A 23012-nucleotide genomic window follows, 5' to 3' on the forward strand; every position below is an offset into this window, starting at 1 on the left:
AAAAAAGAGAATCGAATAATACATAAAAAATTATTCATCTTTTTAATTCATATCCTTTCATACCCTAAAAATATCATTAATGAATATTTAATACTATCAGTAACCGGGGATTCTATATCTAATGTTGAATACTGAATTGTTTCAAAACATACAAAATATTCTTTTGGGGTTAAGCATAGTAAAAGAGCATAAAATATTAAAAATGAATCATTGAGAAATATATTCAAAAGCCCTTACATGATACCACCTGACATAGTGGGAGACTATTTAAAACACATTATATATTTGTGTACATTGTCTAACAATCAATTTACTTAAAAAAGATTATCACTGTTTCTAGGAGAGAAATTATTTTATCAGTGAGTATATTTTAAAAAATTTAAAATAGCAAAAACTCTTTGAACTTAAACATTAAGAAAATGCTAATTTCAAACACTTGAGAAAAATTATCAATAATACTTCTATGATGTTTGTAGAACATGATTTTAATATTTTCAAATCTTTGGGAAATTGGAATAAAATTATCCACAAAATATTAAATAAATTTTTATTACAGTAAGGTTTTTTTAGGAGTTATGTTAAAGGTAAATCCACTGTTTTTCTCTTCCTGACCATTGTTCACATCACTTGAATTATCTTCCTGTTTTATCCTTCCCTAACCTCATTTAAAGGGCCTAGTCAAATTCCTCCTTTACACATCAGAAAGACAGTCAAAAAGACCCCAATCAGCGAGATGAGTCAGTGGGTAAAGGATATCTGAATATGATGTTTGAGTCCTAGATGGCTGCAGAAGGGAATTGATTCTCACAAGTTGTCCTTTGACCTGCATGTATATGTCATGGCTTTTGAAAGCTCACAATCGTGCCCAAAATAAACACAGTTGAAGAAATAACTTGAATGATACCTGCATGTTGATATTGGCAGGTATTCAAAATCCCTTCTGAGGCATGAAAAGCTGAACTAGTTTTCATCCATTGAAAGTTGAACTTAGGATCTGACAAGGTGACCCAGTGGGTTAAAGCCTGAAACCTCATTTTAACCCCCAGGACTCATTGTGAAAGGAGAGAAGGCATTTGCTCATGCCCTTTTACCCACCAAGGCTCTAGGTTTAGTTACCAGTACTGCAATGTCAATAATGATGATGTAATAAAATGTTTTTTTCAAGTTATTGATGATAGTTCACACATATAATCCCAACACTGAAAATTTGAGACTAGCCTCGGCAATGTACTGTAAGTTCCTTGAATGAGACCTTGNCTCAAAATAAATAAATATGTTATGCTTAATGAAAGCTAAAACCATACAGAGTAATCAGAATGTGAGGAGAGATCTGTGAATGAAGTAGCAGAACCTGAGGGTGAGGAGATAAGCAAAGGTAGTATACTATGCCACAGTTCCAGGAGCCTTTAATGAAACAAGGTCATTTAATATCTGTGACCAGATTTACTAGAAAACAGTCACCACCAAGGGCATCATATAGTTAAATGTTACACTACAAACACGTAGAACTAAAGGCAGAGGACAGGAAAAATTAACTATTAAGACATCTTATTGACCAAACCATTTCCTTTCAATAGAGATTAAGTTTAAGCTTTCTGTCCCATTTGTTAAGGAAAAACCTTGCCTTTTTAATTCTACCTTGTTTGCTGAGTTCTGAATTACAAACATATGCCAGCATACCTGACTATGGAAGACGCTTCGAGAGAAGATGAGTTGATGAGTTACTACCAAAGAATGGGTTTGTCATTAGCTCCACTTTATATGACCTTGATGACATTGAAAACAACATATCCTTAGGGATACGGAGAATTGTTTAACTTGAGATTTGTGATTACTGAAGTTATGGTCTGACTTTTGTATTGTGATTTGTTTAGCACCAGTTGTTTGTAGGATGGGGTTCATACTATTAACCTTCCTTTGGAAGTATAACTTTATTTCCTGTGTATTTTTCTGTATCATTTTCTATATCCTTTGTATCTTACTCTGTATCTAGTTACTGTGAAATATAGATAAAACTATTTCCAGAAGATTTTACTCATATATGTTTCCTTCTCATTTAGCTTGACCCAAAGATTATTCAACCATTTATGTTAGAATGCCATCAGACTATTGCCAAACTTGATAATCAGAATATGAAAGCCATTAAAGGGCTTGAAGATCGGCTATATGCCTTGGACCAGATGATTGCTAGCTGTAGCCGGCTGGTAAATGAACAGAAAGAGCTTGCTCAGGTATTGTGTTTATGACCACTTGATTTGTAGCTCCCAGAGCCAAGCAGCTGAATTTCATTTTGTGCTAGTATCCCTCTCCTCTCATTCCCTTCACCTTCTCCCTCCCACTTTTCCTACTTGATGGACTGGAGTTTTCCTGTTTAGCCCAGGCTGTCTTCCTGCTTAAGTGCTGTGGTTTCTGGTTGGTTGTTATGTGTTTTTTATTCCTTGTGATGTTGATGTTTTATGTGCTTATTTTTAATAAGAAAACAAATATTATAAAAGTTTAAGATAGCTTAAATTTTGTGTTTCCATGACATTTTAAAGAATTTGTTTGCTTTTGGCTTGTGTTTGTGTTAATTATTTTAGTAAAGCTATCAAGCTACATATTGTTGTAAAGTGGCTTTCCGTCCTTGGAATAGCCATTTCTTTTTAACCCTCCCCCCTTTAATGTGAGATAGGAATTTTAGGAATCTAAATGAAAAGTGGTTCCTTGTCAGTTTTTCTCTTGAGAGCTTATGCCATTTTCCTTCCCACAGGGATTTTTAGCGAATCAGATGAGAGCTGAAAACTTGAAGGATGCATCTGTGTTACCTGATCTGTGTCTGAGTCATGCAAATCAACTAATGATTATGTTGCAAAACCACAGAAAACTGTTGGATATTAAACAGAAGTGTACCACTGCCAAACAAGAGCTAGCAAACAATCTTCATGTCAGACTGAAGTAAGAGATTCCGTCATATTTCACTCCTTGTTCTTTTTAATCTTCCCAGGAATAACAGTAATTTCATTGAAATGCATATTGACTAACTCTAGGGTTAGACTTTATAGAGCCTTGATCTTCACAGCTTACCTACAAGATGACTTTTAGCAAATGTTGAAAACAATGAACTTTTTCTATAGGTGGTGTTGTTTTGTGATGCTTCATGCTGATCAAGATGGAGAAAAACTGCAGGCACTGCTCCGCCTTGTGATAGAGCTGTTAGAAAGAGTCAGAATTGTTGAGGCTCTTAGTACAGTTCCTCAGATGTATTGCCTAGCTGTTGTTGAGGTTGTAAGGAGAAAAATGTTCATTAAACACTACAGAGAGGTAAGCAATTCTAATTATTTAATTATATATTAACATTCATAATTAGTATATTTTATTAACATAAATGTTCCTCTTCTAAGTGGGCTGGTGCTTTAGTCAAAGACGGAAAACAATTATATGAAGCTGAAAAGTCAAAAAGGGAATCCTTTGGGAAATTATTTAGTAAGTATTAATTTATTTACCCTTTTCCTTCTTTATTTTTTGGCCTTTAAGTAATTTCTAAAATAACCGTGTTCCTGGTTTCTTTGTACAGGGAAGTCCTTTTTAAGAAATCGTCTGTTTAAAGGACTGGACTCCTGGCCTTCCTCATTTTGTGTATGTATTTTTTTTTTCTAACTAGGACTAAATTTCTATATTATAAAGCCTTATTTTTTCAGGGTTAGAAGCATTTATCAGAAACAGAATAAGTTGTGAGTGATAGGATTAAATTAGCATAAAATGTTTTGGGTTTAAGGGTTACCTGGTGTAAGCTTTAATATGTGTTAATTTTTGAGATTTTATTTTAATTAGTGTTTCTCTCTTCCCTTTCTTCTCTCTAAAATCTCCCATATATACTTCCTGATCACCTTCAAATTCATGGACTTTTAAAAATCCATTTACCAATGGTTTATATATATATATACATGTGGATATTTAAATATTCCTAGATATAATCTGAATCTGTATAATGCTACTTGTATGTATATTTTCAGAGTTGACCATTTGGCACTGGACAGTGATTAGTGTGCTCACCCTGGGAAACCTCTCCTGCTTCCAGCTTTACTCAGTTGTCTGTAGTTCTTTGTGTAGGGATGAGGCTTTGTGGGCTTTTTCCCATGCAACTTAGTGTATTCGTTAGTGTCCTCCTTGTTTAGCTCATGTTCAGGTGGTCATGTTGGTGAGACTTTTGGTTGTAGCTTCTGATGTTACTCGAAGACAGAGTCTCTGAACAATCTGTCTGCCCCATTTTCAATGTTCCTTGAGTCAAGTAGTTCCTGGAGTGATGTAGATGTATCTTTTGGTACTGGCTTCCTCAACTCTTCATATTGATTGATTTTAATTTTTTGTAGTCTCTTTTGCAAAAGAGAAGATTCCTTGGTGGAGGGTAAAAATGTGTGCGTCTATGTGGGTATAAGGACAGATATCAATGACTGTTAGGGATGAAGCTGGTTTAGTAAATTAGTGGCTGTGTATTCTCCTACAGTAATCCTGATTTCACTAGTGCTGAATAGCTAGTGAGGATTGCAGTACCAGACATGGTCTGTTGAGCAAGTCTTAAGTTCAGCTAGAGAGCTTTTGCTTACTGCTAAGGTGTGAGGTTTTTTTGTTTGTTTGTTTATTTTGGGGTGGGGATTCAGACAGGGTTTCTCTGTGTAGCCCTGGCTGCCCTGGAACTCACTCTGTAGACCAGGCTGGCCTCCAACTCAGAAATCCACCTGCCTCTGCCTCCCGAGTGCTGGGATTAAAGGCGTGCGCCACCACTGCCCTGCAAGATGTGAGTTCTTTACCACTACTTTATCATCCAAGACCTCAGAGTAGGCTGGCATCATCAGTGGCACCTTTTTAATTTTTTTCTGTTTTTCATTTTATCTTTTTGTAATCTTCCTTCTGTCTGTTGTTGTTTCATCTCATTGTTTCCATGCCACTTCATTATTTGAGTCAGAGTAGCTTGAGTCTTCAGTAAATTTTCCTTAAAATTAAACATGAAAATGCCATCTGATAGATTCATAAGCGCAGCTAGCTGGGTTTATTAATTTCTTAAATGGAAAGAAACGTGTTTCATGATCAACGAAATTTAGGAAATGCTATGTCCTTCCACCATATTAAGTTGTCAATCTCAAACATGTTTCTGCATGGTAGTATTTCTTAAGAATGCACAGTTGTAACTAGAATTTACATACTCATTTATCAATGAACCTATTTTATGAAGATTATCCTGACATATATAAATCTTTTTGACTAGTGATTAAGATAATCAGAGTTACTTTTAAAAGATACCAATTCTTGCCAGTATTATAAAAAATAATTAGTAGGTCTTTACAATTCATTTTTCATTTAGAATTAAAGTTTGAATTCTTCTAAATGAGAAGAGCAAAGAAAAAAAAAATCTCCCTAAGGTGCACCAACAAAGTTTACTATAGAGACATTTTGTGACCATTCATTTTCCCAAGTCAAGGGAAAATTGGAGAATAATGTATTTAGTGTTGATGGAATACTAGAATTTCTGTCAAATGGTGCTAAGACAAAAAGGAAAGAACAAGTATGTTAGTTACCACCAAGAAGCTCAGTTCCCAGACTAGTGTGCCCTGGCATATTTGCATGGTCTTTCGCTTAAGTCTATTAGTGTTCTCTCTTAATTGTGAAGAGAGCATTTGACATGTTTTTGTCAGTCTCTTATAGTGGATTTAATTATCTCAAGAAATCATAAATTCATCCTTTGTATTGGTAAAGTTTTTTTTCCATTTATAGACTCAGAAGCCTCGAAAATTTGACTGTGAACTTCCAGATATATCATTAAAAGATTTACAGTTTCTTCAATCATTTTGTCCTTCAGAAGTGCAGCCATTCCTCAGGTAACAGCCATGAATACTTTTGACTTGATCTTAAAATGATGACAGTTATGATTTGCTTTCTTATGGCTTCCCTAGCTTGTTATACTGTTTTTGTTGTTGTTTTGTTTTTTAGTGAGTATACAAGCTTCTTTCACTTTGCTTCTCCTTGCTTAAGAAGGACTGACTTTGCTGTTCATTGTTTTTAAGAGAATGAAACAATTTGTTTGCAGTTTGTTAGAAACTAAAAAATCTATCATTCTTTTTCAGGGTTCCCGTACTTTGTGACTTTGAACCTCTACACCAGCATGTACTTGCCCTACATAATTTGGTAAAAGCAGCACAAAGTTTGGATGAAATGTCACAGACTATTACAGATCTCCTAAATGAACAAAAGGCAAATTAGTTGTTTTAAATATTTTTATTAATATAAGATGTTTGCACTGTTACAGATTTTTAAGACTTTAACTCTGTGTTTCAGGTATCCACAAGTCAGGCATCCCCACAGTCAGCTGCTTCTCCAAGAATAGAAAGTACAACAGGCATTACAACTACTACCTCACCAAAAACTCCTCCTCCACTAACTGTTCAGGATACCTTATGTCCGGCAGTGTGTCCCTTAGAAGAATTATCTCCAGATAGTATCGATGCTCATACATTTGATTTTGAAACCATCTCCCATCCAAACACAGAACAAACTGTTCACCAAGCTTCTATAGACTTGGATTCATTAGCAGAAAGCCCCGAGTCTGACTTTATGTCTGCTGTGAATGAGTTTGTGATAGAAGAAANNTTATCGTNTCCAAACCCTATAAGTGATCCACAAAGTCCAGAAATGATGGTGGAGTCACTTTACTCTTCAGTCATCAATGCAATAGATAGTAGGCGTATGCAAGACACAAGTACTCGTGGAAACGAGGGCTTTGGGGATCGGGCTGCTCTACATGTCCAGCTAGAGAAATGCAGAGCTGCTGCACAAGACTCTCACAGCAGTATACAAACCATCAAGGACGATCTGTGCCATTTCAGAACATTTGTACAAAAAGAACAGTGTGACTTAGCAAATTATTTAAAATGTACAGCTGTAGAAATAAGAAATATTATTGAAAAAGTAAAATGTTCTCTAGAAATAACACTAAAGGAAAAGCATCAGCAAGAACTCCAATCTTTAAAAATTGAGTATGAATGTAGACTTGATGCTCTAGCAAAAGACAGTGAAGAAAATGTAAATAAAATTTTAAAATTGAAAGAAGATTTAGTATCCCTTGAAGAGGCTTTACAAAATAAAGACAATGAATTCACTTCGATTAAACATGAAAAGGATGCTATTGTCTGTGTGCAGCAAGAAAAGGATCAGAAGTTGTTAGAGATGGAAAATATAATGCATACTCAAAATTGTGAAATTAAAGAACTGAAGCAGTCACGAGAGATGGTGTTAGAAGACCTGAAAAAGCTGCATGATGAAAAAATAGAGTCATTGAGAGCTGAATTTCAGTGCTTAGAACAAAATCACCTGAAGGAATTAGAGGACACACTGCACATCAGGCACACACAGGAGTTTGAGAAAGTTATGACAGACCACAATGTGTCTTTGGAGAAATTAAAAAAAGAAAATCAGCAAAGAATTGACCAGATGCTAGAATCTCATGCCTCAACCATTCAGGAAAAAGAGCAACAGCTGCAGGAGCTGAAACTCAAAGTTTCTGACTTGTCAGACATGAGATGTAAGTTAGAGGTTGAACTTGCACTAAAGGAAGCAGAGACAGATGAGGTAAAGCTCTTGTTGGAAGAGAGCAGAGCACAGCAGAAGGAAATGCTGAAGTCTTTACTTGAACAAGAGACTGAAAATTTAAGAACAGAAATAAGTAAACTAAACCAAAAAATTCATGATAATAATGAGAGTTACCAGGTGGGTTTGTCAGAGTTAAGAGCTTTAATGACAATTGAAAAAGATCAGTGCATTTCAGAGTTAATCAGTAGACATGAAGAAGAATCTAATAGACTTAAGGCTGAATTAGACAATGTTACATCTTTACATCACCAAGCGTTTGAAATAGAAAAAAACCTGAAAGAACAAATAGTTGAATTGCAGACTAAGTTGAACTCAGAATTGAGTGCTCTTGAAAAACAAAAAGATGAAAAAATAACCCAACAAGAAGAGAAGTATGAAGCACTTATCCAGAACCTTGAGAAAGACAAGGAGAAATTGGTCATGAACCACGCGCAAGACAAAGAACAGTTAATTCAGGAGCTTAATTTTGAAAAAAACAAAGCTGTTCAAACTGCACTAGATGAATTTAAGTTGGAGAGAGAACTTGTTGAGAAAGAGTTATTAGAAAAAGTTAAGCATCTTGAGAATCAAATAGCCAAAAGGTAAGTATTAAGTTTGGAATGTAATTTACTATTTCAGATGTATGTGTTAATTATAATACCTTGATTGGTTGATTTTCTAGGATATTTTCTGGGATATTTTCAAAAAGTGAAAAAATTTTACCTTAGAATAATATTTCTTACATAAAAATAGCATTATGTAAATTTATTATTGCTGGAGCTAGGTGTGATAGCTTATACCTGTAATCCAAGTACTTGGGAGGCTGAGGCAGGAGGATTGCTGTGGAGCCAAGCCTGGGCTACAGAGTGAATTAGTTTTAGGCTAGACTTTGCCTTAAAAAGAAAACAACAAATCATTTTCAGAAAAATGTTTTGAAACACGTGATTTGTACCTTTACTAAATTTTTCAGTTGAAATTGCTTTTCTTTTCGTATATTTTTTAGGGTTATGTCGATGGGAATATACAGAATGGTCCTCACTATTGCTTTCTTGATACTACAATTTCATTTTTGTTTTCTCTGGTTGGAAAGCTAATGTTTTTAAATTCCATACTTTTTGCTTGTGTGTTTTTTACTTAAATTTTGTAATGTCTGATTTTGTTGTTGTTGCTGTTTTGTTACCACAGATGGGTTTGGTATTTTCATTTTGTGGTAGGATTTTACACAGTGTGGTAAATCTATTGTTTAGTCCTACCATTAGTTCTCAGCGTGAATATTGTATTGTGCGTGCATATATGTGTATGTTTCTGCCGGTGTTGTAATGCTGATTTTAAAATAGCTCTTTTTGTATTTGTGGGAGGTGAGAGCCTTGTGGAAATAGAACTTGAAGACAAAATGTCAAAACACTGTAATGACTGAAAAAGCTCATTAAAGAACTGGATGGTAAAGTGGTAATAGCAGGATATATTCAGGAATTATTGCAGTGGCTATGCTGTAACACCGAGTTTTGTTCTTAGTACAGCATGCACCAGTTCACGTTTATTCTAGGTCACAGGGTCAGGATCAGGAGATCAGCCTTATAAAGACAACGCAATCAAACGAAAGGAAATTTTAGCCTTTCCAGCTGACCTTCCAAGGTGCTTGTTGATAGCAAGGAAGAGTGATAAGAAACCAAGAGTAAGAGATGAAAAATTTGATCCAGTATTGAAAGAGATCAGATTGTAGGAGTGGGAAATTTTCTCCAAACTAACTTACAAACTTCATGCTACAGCTGAGCAATACAAGCTTGACAAGAACAGTTGTCAAGGCTGGAGTCTAAAGGGCCAAAAAGAGACTGACTAAAGTTTAGTGAGACTTTATCAAGCTCTAAGTGAAATATCAAGACATCCTCTGAAGTATGCACCAAAGTTGATTCTCCATGGCTCACTGGGAAGCTGCCACAGTACTCAAGAACCTCTTAAAAGCAGCAAATACTGGCTTAATCTACAACATAAAATGAGTAGTTCTCAGTTCCGGGTGAGGAAGTTTTTGTGAGACGACCGGCTACAACCACTTCTGGAGAATAGGGCGGAGCTCTCTTGTCTCCCAAACCTTGCAGGTGTTCTTTTATTGCATATTTGAAGCTCTCCAAGGGATTTGGGGAAATGTAGAATCTCTGCCTTGAAGTATGTATAAGATTGCAAAAGAGCTGGTAGCAGTGTTGTGGGGGAGCACAGTCTAGCATTGTACCCTGTTTTAAACTTAGTAGTCAGATGTCGGTATTTCTTTATTCATATGGAATGCCTAAATAAAAACACTTCAAATAATATCATTTGTTTCACATGATGCAACGTTTGTCCCACATATGCCTGAGATTTCCTTACCCTCTCTGTTTTCAAAGGTAAGACTCAAATTGCTGTTCTTGTATCCTTCCTTGATAGAACATTTGTCCCCTTTTTGTTTTGTTCAAATCACTGCCATTCTGTAGGTTAGAAGCTGAAAAGAAAATCAAGCATAACTACCACTGTTTTACCTTCATAAAGTGTAGGAGTAGAAGAAGGAATTGTAAAGCCTTAGGAAGCATTAAAAAAAAAACTTACAAAACGCCATTAAAAAATAAATGCTGTAGGGTGGGTAGACTTAATTACTAGCCTTTATTGCTGTAATTACTCTTGCAACTGATATATATATTATCAGTTGCAAGAGTAAATAATATATATGCATGCAGCTTCCTTCTATTATCTACTCCATTCATTATCTTAGCCGGTTCTTTGTCTGGTGGTCACTTTTCCTGACAGGCACCCAAATCTTTGTAAGGAGACTACCATTTACTTCTATAATACAGTTGCCAAAAAGTTTTTAATTTAACTTTTTAAAAAGTATCTAAACCCAGAGTTTTGTACATGCTAGGCAAGTACACCACTGAGCTATAATTCTACTCTTAGGAGGTATAGTTTTTCATTAGTTTCCTTTTTGTCCCCTCTATTACTAGACATGGTAGTGTGCCCAGAGTCATCCCAGGGAAACTGTGATGTATTAATAGTTTCTTTATGTCCTTATTCTACTAGACAGTATGAAATTAAACCAGCTATATAGCAGATAACAGTTTTACTTATTGGTTCACTGGGCTCAATGGCCAATTAATAGCATAATTTTAAAAATGCTTGGGGAAAGGGTCATACATGTATTATGCCACATGTAGATATCAAAGGACAGCCTTGATTTCCACTTTGTTTGACACAAGCCTCTTATTAACATTCACTGCTGAATACTCAGAATAGTTATCCTGCAAGCCTCCAAAGATTCTTATATTTCTGCTTCTCATGTTACCAGTAGTATGCTTGGATTACAGAGGTATGCTACCACACTTGGTTTTATATAGTTTCTGGGGAGTTCCAGCCTAAGTCAGCATGCTTGTGTGGCAAGTACTCTACCCACAGGGCAGTCTCACTCTCAAGAATTGCTTCCTGTAGAAGTAAATCACTTCTAAATAAGCGTAGGCAAAATGTCTGTTGCTTTTCTTTGGAATAATATTTGTACCAATTTCGAGTTCTGCTATTGTGACATAACTGGAAGAATTGTCGCAAAATGGTCTTAGGCTCACAGCTCTACTGCATTTGGACTTTACCTCATCCATGCAAAATGGCCCTCTTATACTATGAATCTAAAGTAAAGTATTCCTTAAGTTGCCCTGCTCAGGGTGCTTTATCACAGCAACAGAAAAGTAACTAATATAGACAGTACTTTATGCAAAACAGCCATGGTCTCTCATAGTAATTTAGGAGATTGTAGTAAGGTTTTTAGTCTTTACAGGGAACAAGTAGAGCACTTGATGATAAACTTGGCAAAAGGAAAATACTGATTCCCTGTCTATAGGGTCTTAATTATGATTTTCCTACAGCATGCTGCAGATTTCTATGTATTGTTCATTTCTGTTAGTCACACTTCAAATATCTACTCGGGTGTGTGGTCTAAGGGTTAAAGAAGCTTATATGCTAATCTAGACCTTATAAAAGAGTGGATTTTGCTTTGTTCACTGAACAAGTAGACAGCCTTGGTAAATGTTTTTTGTAAATGGCCCAAAACAACATACTTAGGCAGGGATGTGTTACTTCCAAGATTCAGAGGCTTGCCCAGGGGCCTGGAGTAATGGCTCAGTGGGTAAGAGCACTGACTGCTCTTCCAAAGGTTCTCAGTTCAAATCCCAGCAACCACATGGTGGCTCACAACCATCTGTATTGAGATCTGACACACTCTTCTGGTGTGTCTGAAGTCAGCCTCAGTGTACTTATATAATAATAAACCTTTAAAAAAAAAAAAAAAGAGGCCTGCACAGCAATACCTTTTCCCTTTCGGAGGGAATCCAGACACTGCTGACTAACCCCGAATATCCATAGCCTTTGTACAAGGCCTGCATATGTCTTGCCCAATCAAGATATCTTATAATTGTAAATTCACCCTACAACTCAGGTTTAGCCAGCCATCGCCATTAAGTGTGTTAGATCAGTATGATGTCCAGAATAGGAGGAAGACAAGCATCTCTGGCAACTCGACCTGGAGGAGGGGAGCATTAACTACACAATTCTTCAAAGACAATGAAGTATAAAAACCTTTTGTCATTGACAGTAAACTACTGTGACATCTGTGCAGCAAGGTCAGCTTCTAATCAAGATTCAAAGCCAGACATTTAATGCCTGCTGAACAGATTCTAATAAAATTTGCAGATGATTTATTTATGGCATGGATCCATGAGCTGGAATCTAGGAATCTGTCCATCTTTATAACATGTGTATTGTCTCTCCTGTTACATACAAGCACCGCCCCCCCCCCCAGCTTCCCCATCTTTTCCTTAATTTCAGGAGCATTATGGCACATGATTCCTCTTCTAATGTGGAAGGAAAGTGCCCTTGCTTTTTAACACAGTGGCTACTTACTACCATTTACCTTATTTCATCTCACCAGGTCGATGTTCCTACCTCTCCTGACTTGTAGAGTGAGTTTACTCTGATAGGATATCTTGAGAGGGCACATTTATATTTTATTACAAGACTATATTACTTTCTTTGCCTAATTTGTATGTTAATCTTTGCCTTAGATATTTGTGTATAGAAGCAGTATATAAAGAGTTCATAATACCTTTGCTGCCAGGCATCCCTTGTATGACTTGAGATATTGATCCTGCAGGTGTGGGGGCTTCTGATAACAGCTTTATTGCAATGTGCCATGCACATTCTTGTTTTTGTTTTCAGTGACTGCTTTTGAAAATCTGACTAGAACAGAGACCATTAGGTTAACACTTTTATTGTCTGTACCATAACAGAAGATTTGAGTTCTTGTTCCTGTACTAATAGCTTATGTCTACCACATTGGGTGCATCCTCCACCTTATCTTGCCATGTTTTTGCCAAAATAAATTTGAATAATTGGTGAATGCAAACCTCTTTGGTTACATTTTTAACTTACTTGGATACCTGGTTCGAAAGTCACAGTAGGTCTGGAAGCAACTGAATTCTGCTCCAGAATCTTGTAAAGAATCCGAGTTTTGAGAGTGGAACTGCATCCCTTTGAAAAAGAAGACTCCTGTGCTGTATGGCATAGAAGATCTTTAGTCTTTAAAAAGGCATCTGAGACGTGCCCCAAAGCCCTACCTTCATTGGTCCTTTCATAAAAGTTGTTGTGGAATGCTCTGATCTCCATGTGTTTTTACTTTACCACTAGGTTATAACTAGTTAGCTTATAACTAAGCTCAGTCTGGTTGCACTTAAACAGAACCACTTAATCTTAGCCAGTATGCATTTAAGTTTGAATTTCAATGTGCCCCTTTATATCACCACTACTACTCCTTTGCCATTTCACAACTTTTTGCTTCCCCAAAGCCGGGAAATGGTAGTTTAGAAAAAGAAAACGGAACAAAAGTTGGTTATTATGGCAACTGTTACTGTTTCATTACTGTGTTAGTTAACTCTTCCATCTCAAGAGGTCTTAGGCTTTATTGTTTACCCCGTTAGCCTTTTCCTCATTGTGCAGTATACCTGTACTAATCACTTTTTGGTTCAGGGGATCATAGGCACTTTTCAGAGAGACTGGGTGTGATAGCTTGCTTGACTACAACTCTCTCCTCTACCATTGACATCTCAGTCCAGCATTTATTCAACAATAAAGGTGATACACAGTGATACATAGATTTAAGAAACAATTTAGAAATGATAGGTATTTGCCCTTGTGCACACACACCCTCAGTCAGGCAATTTGAATGATACTGTTTCATTCTTAGCAATACAAACCTCCTCTACTTATTTGCTACATGTTCTTTTCCTTCAATATAGCATCATTCAGAAAGCATTTTGTCTACAGTAAAATTTGAATTTGTGACTGTTGCCAGTTGTAGCCCCACTTCAGTACATTCCATACAATGCTCCCCTTGATTATCTAATCTGGCTATGACTTTCTATATTCTAAATTACTGCTATGTACCCTCCAGCTGCACTGGTAGTTCTTTGTTAACTGTTAATTAGGATTACCTCTCAGCCCTGCCTATGCCTAGTTTTATTCATTGTTACAGTCCTGAGTCCTTTGTGTTTCTCATTAGCACTTTCTGTATGCAGCTCTGCATACTAGCTTTGATAAAACTTAAACTTGCACAGCAACTTTCTTTCAGCCCCAAGAAGAAACAAAATAGACCCTTCATCTTTTAATGCAGTGTTGGAAGATCACAACCCGTTTGCACTCATAAATCAGACTTAAGTGCTTAATTAAGGAGGAATATTTATCTGAGTGTTCAAGTTTGGGTTAGCTTTATCTGTAAATTTGGGTGTATGGGTAAAAGATTCCCAGTGATCTTGTACATAATTTCCGTTGCTATAGTAGTAATTGCACATTGCCACCATAATTATAACAGAAAACGAGGCATGAGCATAAAACCCATAAACTTTAACTGACCCTCTTTATAATTTTCACCTCTCTTCCAAAAGCATTCCAGTGTCTTTTACAATCAACCAAATGCACACTGAAAGTTTATTTTCTAATAGAAACACAACAGCCTCTAATTGAGATTGAGACAAGAGCCTTGCCATGTGGCTCAGGCTCACCTGACACTATGTGAAGCCCACCGCTGCTATGAGTAAGAAAACTTGCAGTGCTGGCATGAACCACCATGCTTGGTTTGGCTCAATACTTCAAAGGCAATATTTTTGGAATCTTTGAAAGGTTGAAAGCAAATTAAGATCTAAGATTACATGCTGACCACCAGTTGAACCAGCATCATTTGTTGAAAATGCTATCTTTTTTCCTCTGGATGGTTTTGGCAGCTTTGTCAATGATCAAGTGACCATAGCTGTAGGTTTTTTTCTGGGTCTTCAATTTTATTCCATTGTTCTACCTGTTTGTTTATCACTATTGCTCTGTAGTTCAGCTTGAGGTCAGGGATGGTGATTCTCCCAGTTCTTTTATTGTTGAGAATACTTTTTCTGCTATCCTGAGATTTTGTTATGCTAGATGAATTTGAGAATTGCTCTATCATTGTGAAGAATTGAGTTGGAATTTTGATGGGGATTGTGTTGAATCTGTAGATTGGTTTTGATAAGGTGGCCATTTTTTTACTGTTAATCTTGCCAATCCATAAGCATGGGAGATCTTTCCATCTTCGATTTCTTTCTTCAGAGACCCAAAGTTCTTGTCATACAGATCTTTTACTTGCTTGCTTAGAGTCACACCAAGATATTTTATATTGTGACTGAATGGTGGTGTTTCCCTAATTTCTTTCTCATCTTGTTTATCATATATATAAAAGATTTGTCTCAGTTAATTTTACATCCACCCACTTTGCTGAAGTTGTTTATCAGGTTTAGGAGTTCTAGTTCTCTAGTGGAATTTTTGGGGTCACTTAAGTATACTATCATATCGTCTGTAAATAGTGATATTTTGACTTCTTCTTTCCAATTTGTAATCCCTTTGATCACCTATTATTGTCTGATTGCTCTAGCTAGAACTTTGAGTACTCTATCAATTAGATAGGGAGAGAGAGGACAGCCTTGTCTAGTCCCTAATTTTAGTGAGATTGCTTCAAGATTCTCTCCATTTAGTATGATGTTGGCTACTGGTTTGCTGTATATTGCTTTTCTTATGATCAGGTATGGGCCTTGAATTCCTGATCTTTCCAAGACTTTTAACATGAAGGGATATTGAATTTTCTCAAATGGTTTTTCAGCATCTAATGAAATGATCATGTGGTTTTTCTTTTCTTTTTTTCTTTTCTTTTGAGTTTGTTTATGTAGTGGACTACATTAATGGATTACTATCCTTGCATCCCTGGAATAAAGCCTACTTGGTCGTGGTGAATGATCACTTTGATGTGTTCTTGGATTCCATTTGTTCATTGAGAATTTTTCCATCAGTATTCAAGTGAAATTGGTCTGAAATTCTTTGTTGGGTCTTTGTGATTTAGGTATCAGCTTAGGCTTTATAGAATGAAATAGAAAGTGTTCCTTCTATTTCTGTTTTGTGGATTGGAGGCCCTTGGTCATGTAGAGGCTTGATGCCCCAGAGTAGAGGAATGCTAGAGTGGCGAGGTGGGAGTGGATGGCTAAGAGGGGGTACACCCTCATAGATGCAAAGGGCAGGAGGGATTTGATGGGGTGTTGAAGTTGGGAGACCTAGAAGGGGGGACAGCATTTGAAATGTAAGTAAATAACCAATAAGAAAATAAAAAAGATTTAAGATTACTAGCCAGTGTGTCATCATTCACCGGGTTTGCTGTGCTTCACTTGGCCATTCTCATCTCTGCTTCCTCGCCTAGAAGATGCCGAGTTTTGACTAAAGTGAATCAGTTTAAGAATACATAGATTTTCTTGTATGGAGAATTCATTTTTTAGCTTCGTATTATTTACCACTAGGCATCAAATTAAGCCAAAATCTATTTTATGGAAAGCAAAACTGTCTCTAAGAAGTCACCAGGTATGTGTTTCCTCTTCAATTTATAGGGATAGAAAAGATGAATATTGAAGTGCCCAACAAGTATATTGGTTTCATAGGTGCAAATGGAAGCCCTGATTATGCCACATTTGTTGCTGTCATCAGTCATGTCACTTCAGATATTACATACTTCATTGTTTACCTTCAGTCAGAAAGACAGGCTTCATGAATACAGAAATTCATTTCTCATTATCTTGGGTTTCTGGGAGGTAAATAACCTAAGTATGATATTTGATATATATTTGATCATCTGTTACTGGTTTATTAAAAGTGTCTTTTCAATTTTTAAGTCCTGCATTTGAGTCAGCCAGAGAAGATTCTTCAAGCTTAGTTGCGGAACTTCAAGAGAAACTTCAAGAAGAAAAAGCTAAGTTTCTGGAACAACTTGAAGAACAAGAGAAAAGAAAGAATGAAGAAATGCAAAATGTCAGAACCTCTTTGATTGCTGAGCAGCAGGTGTGTTTGAGATCTGAGGAAACCTGATAGAAACTAGCTGAGCTCGTTCTCTGCAGTTGATGGTTCTTGCTTCCATTATTTGACCTTCTTCTTTTTTTTTAAGATTTTTTTATTATTATGACTAAGCACACTGTAGCTGTCTTCAGACACACCAGAAAAGGGCGTCAGATCTCATTTCAGATGGTTGTGAGCCACCATGTGGTTGCTGGGATTTGAACTCAGGACCTTCGGAAGAGCAGTCAGTGTTCTTAACCACTGAGCCATCTCTCCAGCCCTTATTTGACCTTCTTAATGTTTGATCTTTTCCATAATAAATGCATTTATTTTAAAAAGAAAACTTGTAACAGTGTCACAGGAATGTAGTTAGCAGTTTATGTATGAATTATCAATTCACATAGACCTGAAATCTGCTTTTGAGAATTGCAACGTCCTTGGCACAACTTAGTTCACATGTAATTGGGCTTTTTCTCTGCAATTCTCACTGTGGTCTTTTATAAAAACGTACCCAATTTCAGATTCCCATAATGAATTAGGATCTGAATTAACTTTAAGAATTCAAAACTCGGAAGCTAAAAACTCTCTGAGTTATCCTAAAGCTCCAGTTTGCTTATTGTAAATTGTGATTATCGCCAGGCAGTGGAGGCATATGCAAGCGGATTTCTAGTTCAAGGCCAACCTGGTCTACAGAGTGAGTTCCAGGGCAGCCAGGGCTATACATAGAAATCCTGTCTCTAAAAACAAAACAAAAATTTGTGATTATCTTAATCCATTCATATTACAGAAATAGCATAGTTCATGAAGATAATCAATGGTTAATGTACTTTTACATGTGCTAATTTTCTATTTGTAAACAGAAATTACCTAGTAGTAAGCTGCATTGGTAACATTCCCCCTTTTTTTCTGCAAAAAAAAAAAGGTTTTTTTCAAATTCTAGGGCTCTTCAAATATTCTTGGTAGCCTGAAACTTTTACTTTGTTCTTTGTTGTTAGATTTTGTCTGAAACTGTCAAATGATTTTCCTGTTAAATCTGTCTGTTGCCATTTACGGATTTCTAAAAGGTTTTGGGTAAATGCTAAGCAAATTAAAGAATCATGTTAGATCATTTTCTCATGTAAGTATTTGTTATATTTTAATGAATGGATATGTTTAATGAGTATAAATGAAATGTTTAACAAATTTAATCTTCTTTGTTAATTAAAATGCAATTAAAATTGCCAGTTATCTGTCAGATCCCCCTAGGCAATTGAATATGTGAACTTCATGCAGTGGGTGAAACCTGGGGAGTAATAAGTGTCGTCGCTATAGAGGCCCGGAGGGCATTGCACATGTTCAAATAAGAGGAAGATAATCACATACTAGTATGGTAATCAAGAGCTAGCCAAAGATCAAAGATTTCAGACGAAAGTTTCCCAAAGAAAAAGTCGTGTATCCAACAGCACTCTATTAACAGCACTGTTAATCATTTAACTTCCTTCTCTAAAATCTCAGGCGTTTGCCTTTCTGACAGTATAAACAAGGAGAAAATTTTGTTTTCAAGTACTGAGTTCAAACAAGGAAAATAGTCACCTTTCCTGGAATACGTACCATTTGCTTAGTCATGTGACTCCATAAAGGTACCTCAGAAAAGATACATTACAGTCTTATTTCCATAGCATTGTCTCCTAAGTGTATGCAGTTGATTGACTATTATTACTGTTGTTTCAGACCAACTTTAACACAGTCTTAACAAGAGAGAAAATGAGGAAAGAAAACATAATAAATGATCTTAGTGATAAGCTAAAAAGTACAATGCAGCAGCAAGAGCGGGATAAAGGTTAGTGTTGTCTTAATATGATTTTAAAAATACTTTGAAGTGTTTTCAGCATGTAATGTGTCTTTGAATTTGGGGTCATAGATTTGATAGAGTCGCTCTCTGAGGACCGAGCTCGTTTGCTTGAAGAGAAGAAGAAGCTTGAAGAGGAAGTGAGTAAGCTACGCACTAGCAGTTTTCTTTCCTCGGCCCCTGTGGCTGCAGCCCCAGAGCTTTATGGTGCTTGTGCACCTGAGCTCCCAGGTGAGCCAGAGAGATCAGTCCTGGAGACGGCAGAGGAAGGAAGAACGGATTCAGCGATGGAGACAAGCATGATGTCTGTCCAGTAAGTAGGCTTATTTTCCATTCAGTTCATCAGAGGCTTTTATATTCAGCAGGGCTTGACACGGGTGTCGTTGGTCTATAATCCCAACAGGAGGATCACAAGTTAAAGCTCTCTTTGGGTAACAATGAACTCAAAGCAATTTAGCTGAGGCCTGCTCAACATTAAAAAAAAAAAAAGAAAAAGTACTGCTATTCCATTAAATTATAAAATTCTAAAGAAAGGAGGTATTTTTAACTTTACTAATTGTTCTTAGCCCATATAAAAGTAGTTTTAAAAGGCAGTGTAGAAACATGTTAAGAGAATGTGGTAAATTAAAATTCATAAATGACAGAAATTAATCCAGAGTGAAAAAGTGACCTCTGGAGGGAAATAAACCCAGCTGTCTTCTATGTACAGGAGAGGCAGTTAAAACAAAACAATATAGGAAGCCCAGTATAAGGTATAAAGTATGACACGCATCTAATATCTTCAACCTGATATTGGTGGGGTGGGGGCCAGAGGCAAGCAGATCTTCAGAGCTCATTCTCCAGCTATTCTAGAAGAATTAATGAGCTCTAGGGTCAGTGAGAAAACTCAAAAAAGGTAGCAAGCAGTCTCAACGAAGACTCCTGATGTTGACCTGGTTTTCACACATGTGTATACATATATACAAACACATGCATAGACCACACAACCACACCAAAAAAAAATTAAAAATGACAATCAATTTTCCCAACGTTTGTTAATAACAAAAAGATGAGTTTGTACAATTGGAAATTTTAACACATCTTTATTCAGATGTATAGCTATTGATGCCTCTAAGAAGGATACATATGTATGAACACTGGTATATAAGTAGAAATTGGACTATTCTAGAGTAAACAAGGATCTAAAACCAAGTATAATCAATATAATATTCTGAGAGAGCTATATAACCTCATACATTTCTTTCAGAATTAATTATGGAAAAGTGTTTACTATCTGAGAAAGTATGAATTTTGTAAAAATTACCTCTAGGTAAAAACAAAGTTTTATTTATAGTCTCAACAAGTGTCTAAGTCTGAACACAGAGTATCAGCTGTTCTGATAAATATAGGCTACCTTTGAAAATTAGTACAGGCTCTTTATCAAAGTTATCGAGTCTGGGCTCAAACTCAGAGATCTGCCTGCCTCTGCTTCCCAAGTGCTGGGATTAGCCACCATGCCCAGCTAAGCTTCTAAAATCTTGTTGATGAATGTACAATTCAGAGTGTACATTCTGTGAAAATGCTTAAACCTTAAAAACAACCATTCTTTCACTTTTAGAGAAAACATGTTATCTGAAGAGAAGCAGAGGATCATGCTCCTAGAACGGGTGAGCAGACTCTCTGTGAAGTACTTGCTTTATGTGATGACTCTGGGGAAAACATTTATATGCCTTTTGTTTTAAAGACATTGCATTTTGACTTGCATTTATGAATTAAGAATTTATGATTAATTTGAGAGGGCCTGTCATTGGTGTTCCTAGTAGCTGAATAATTGTAGGATCAGGTCTCACTATGTAACTTTTTCAGTGATTGACATCTCCAGAAAGCAAAAAGGACTTATTTTTATAAAATTTTACCCAATAGCAAAAAGGACTTATTTTTATAAAATTTTACCCAATAACAGCTCAGAAAACAGCAATATAATATCAGTAAGAATTTCAATATGTTTATTTTTTTAAAAAGTAGATTTTTTTACAAATGAGCAAGAATATAAAAATATTAAGATTGCAGTAATGAAATTTTTAATAATATTAATTGAAATAAGGAAAGAACCTTCAGTTGCATAAGAATTGTGTACATCCACCCACAGAAACATACATGGATCACACAAATACACCAAAAATAAAAAGGTAAGTATTTGGCAATTTTTACGAATTAAAAGTACTTTGAAAACAGAATGAACCCTCAATGGCTAGTTTCATTCACCTACTCATGACTATTTTTACCAGTGTCTTTGTTGTATACCAGTTTAGAAAATAATCCAGAGACAAACTGTCCAGTTTAACTCAAATGTATTAGCCATTCTCTTCCTGTTTTGTGTTTAACACCTTAGGATCAGACAAGTTGTAACAATATGTTGCAAATGCAGGTTGTACCTCTGAACTAGCAAATTTGGGTGGGATAAATGCAGCATTTATTGTGTGTTTATAAATTACACAGCTAATGACAAGATTTGAAAACTTAAAATGGTTAGTGATGAGAACAGTTACAATAGACTCTCTAGTCATGTTCTCTATTTGAAGATGAGAACCTTGCTAATCATCCCAGAATAAACCACAGGTCTGTTTTTTCCCTGTAGACATTGCAGTTGAAAGAAGAAGAAAATAAGCGGTTAAATCAAAGACTGGTGAGTTCTTTTGGTTATGTCTCTTTTTAAAAACTTTTGTATTTTGGTATAGACATCATGTACCTAAGGATATATATCCTTTCCTAATTTTGTTTTTACACTTACTAATAAGAGAATGGAGCATGTATGCCATCATAGTGTCAGTATGGATTCAGAGGACAAAGTCAGTTTTTTGCCACCATGTGTGCCTGGGCATTGAACTCAGGTCACCAGGCTTGGTGGCACCTGCTTTTAATCTGCTATGTCATCTTTCTAACCCAGAATGTGTGTGGTTTATTCATACTTGTGTTAAGGCGTATTGTACATTGGCCATCACTGGCTCTCAAGTGATGATGGAATCTGGTCAGAGTTGCTATTTTGATTGATTGTAGAATCACCTGTTCTGCCTTTTTTGTAGATTTATTTTGTGTGTATGAATGTTTTGCCTGCATATATATATTTATGTGCAACTTGTGAGTGCAGGTGGATAGTTGGGATCCATCACATGAATGCTGGACCTGAACCCCAACCCTCCATAAGAGCAGCAAATGCTCTTAACCCCTGTGCCCGTATCTTGGTTTTTTTTGTTTTTGTTTTTGTTTTTTACTTGAAAATAGTGTACTGTACTAAGAATTTAACAAAGTAGACTGACTACCTTACTTTGACACGTAGGAAAAAAAAAAGAAAATATAGTCTTTATTTTTAAGGAACTGCTATTTCTTGGGATTCCATAATTATGCACATAACCCTTGTATGTTTAATTCAGTGGGTTAGTGCTTTGTAATCTTTTGAAAATTTATATTTACTCTGGTGAAATTTGAAAGTGAAGATAAATGGCTGTGTCCTGACTTGTGTCTTTTTTTTTTTAATTCCTCCAGCAGCCCACTTTAGAGGCATTCATGTTTTAATAGAGCAATTACTTAATTTCCCCCTAAATCAGATTGAATTTCTAGCACCTAAAATAGTTATTTTCTGATAATTGCATATTTCAAAGGATACATAGTTTCAGGCTTATGTTTAGTGGTTTAAAAAAAAGGAGAAATACTTTTCATGCAGATACCCATATATCACAGTCAATGTGTGGAGAGGTAAAAGGTCAAATTTTGACATAGGCTCATTCCACTATAGTCCCAAGGACTGAATTTATGAATATAGATCACCAGGGTTTATGCAACAAAGACTTCTATTATATATTTTATATTTTTCCTTTCTAAACTTGCTATGCTTGTTCAAAACACTCTTCATGAGACTTAACCAGAGAAAAAAGTTTCTGCTGGGCTTTTTTGTGATTTCCTTTGTCTGTGTAATTAATATAAATCTGCTTACCTTAGCCTCAGCTAGACTCTTCAGACAAGGGCAAAAATCAACCTCATTCTTCACCAAAATCACACAAAACCAATCTCTAGGCCACATATTGAAATCCTCCACTGTAACCTCTTGGACCAGTTCTGTACAGTTCAGTTACAAAGTTTTTTTATATTCCTATTAGAATTGCCAATTAAGCCCCACTTAAAGATATCCACTGCTTTCCAAATATAAAACCCC

The 23012-nt window shown here is 36.0% G+C and overlaps 1 protein-coding gene across 2 annotated transcripts in view; it reads left to right on the top strand.

Annotated features, from left to right (window-relative positions):
• The window catches only part of Rb1cc1 (RB1 inducible coiled-coil 1), a 62080-nt gene that overhangs the window by 31522 nt on the left and 7546 nt on the right, over nt 1-23012 (top strand). For both annotated transcript variants that reach the window (XM_021181217.2, XM_021181334.2), the window contains exons 8-20: nt 2061-2231; nt 2750-2934; nt 3114-3300; nt 3381-3462; nt 3554-3615; nt 5749-5852; nt 6099-6225; nt 6310-8201; nt 16836-17001; nt 18706-18814; nt 18896-19136; nt 20421-20469; nt 21441-21488. In XM_021181217.2, coding sequence (XP_021036876.1) covers nt 2061-2231; nt 2750-2934; nt 3114-3300; nt 3381-3462; nt 3554-3615; nt 5749-5852; nt 6099-6225; nt 6310-8201; nt 16836-17001; nt 18706-18814; nt 18896-19136; nt 20421-20469; nt 21441-21488 — 3423 coding nt within the window. The remainder of the gene's footprint in view (nt 1-2060; nt 2232-2749; nt 2935-3113; nt 3301-3380; nt 3463-3553; nt 3616-5748; nt 5853-6098; nt 6226-6309; nt 8202-16835; nt 17002-18705; nt 18815-18895; nt 19137-20420; nt 20470-21440; nt 21489-23012) is intronic.

The sequence above is a fragment of the Mus caroli genome, chromosome 1 (genome assembly GCF_900094665.2).
Source record: "Mus caroli chromosome 1, CAROLI_EIJ_v1.1, whole genome shotgun sequence".
NCBI lineage: Eukaryota > Metazoa > Chordata > Mammalia > Rodentia > Muridae > Mus > Mus caroli.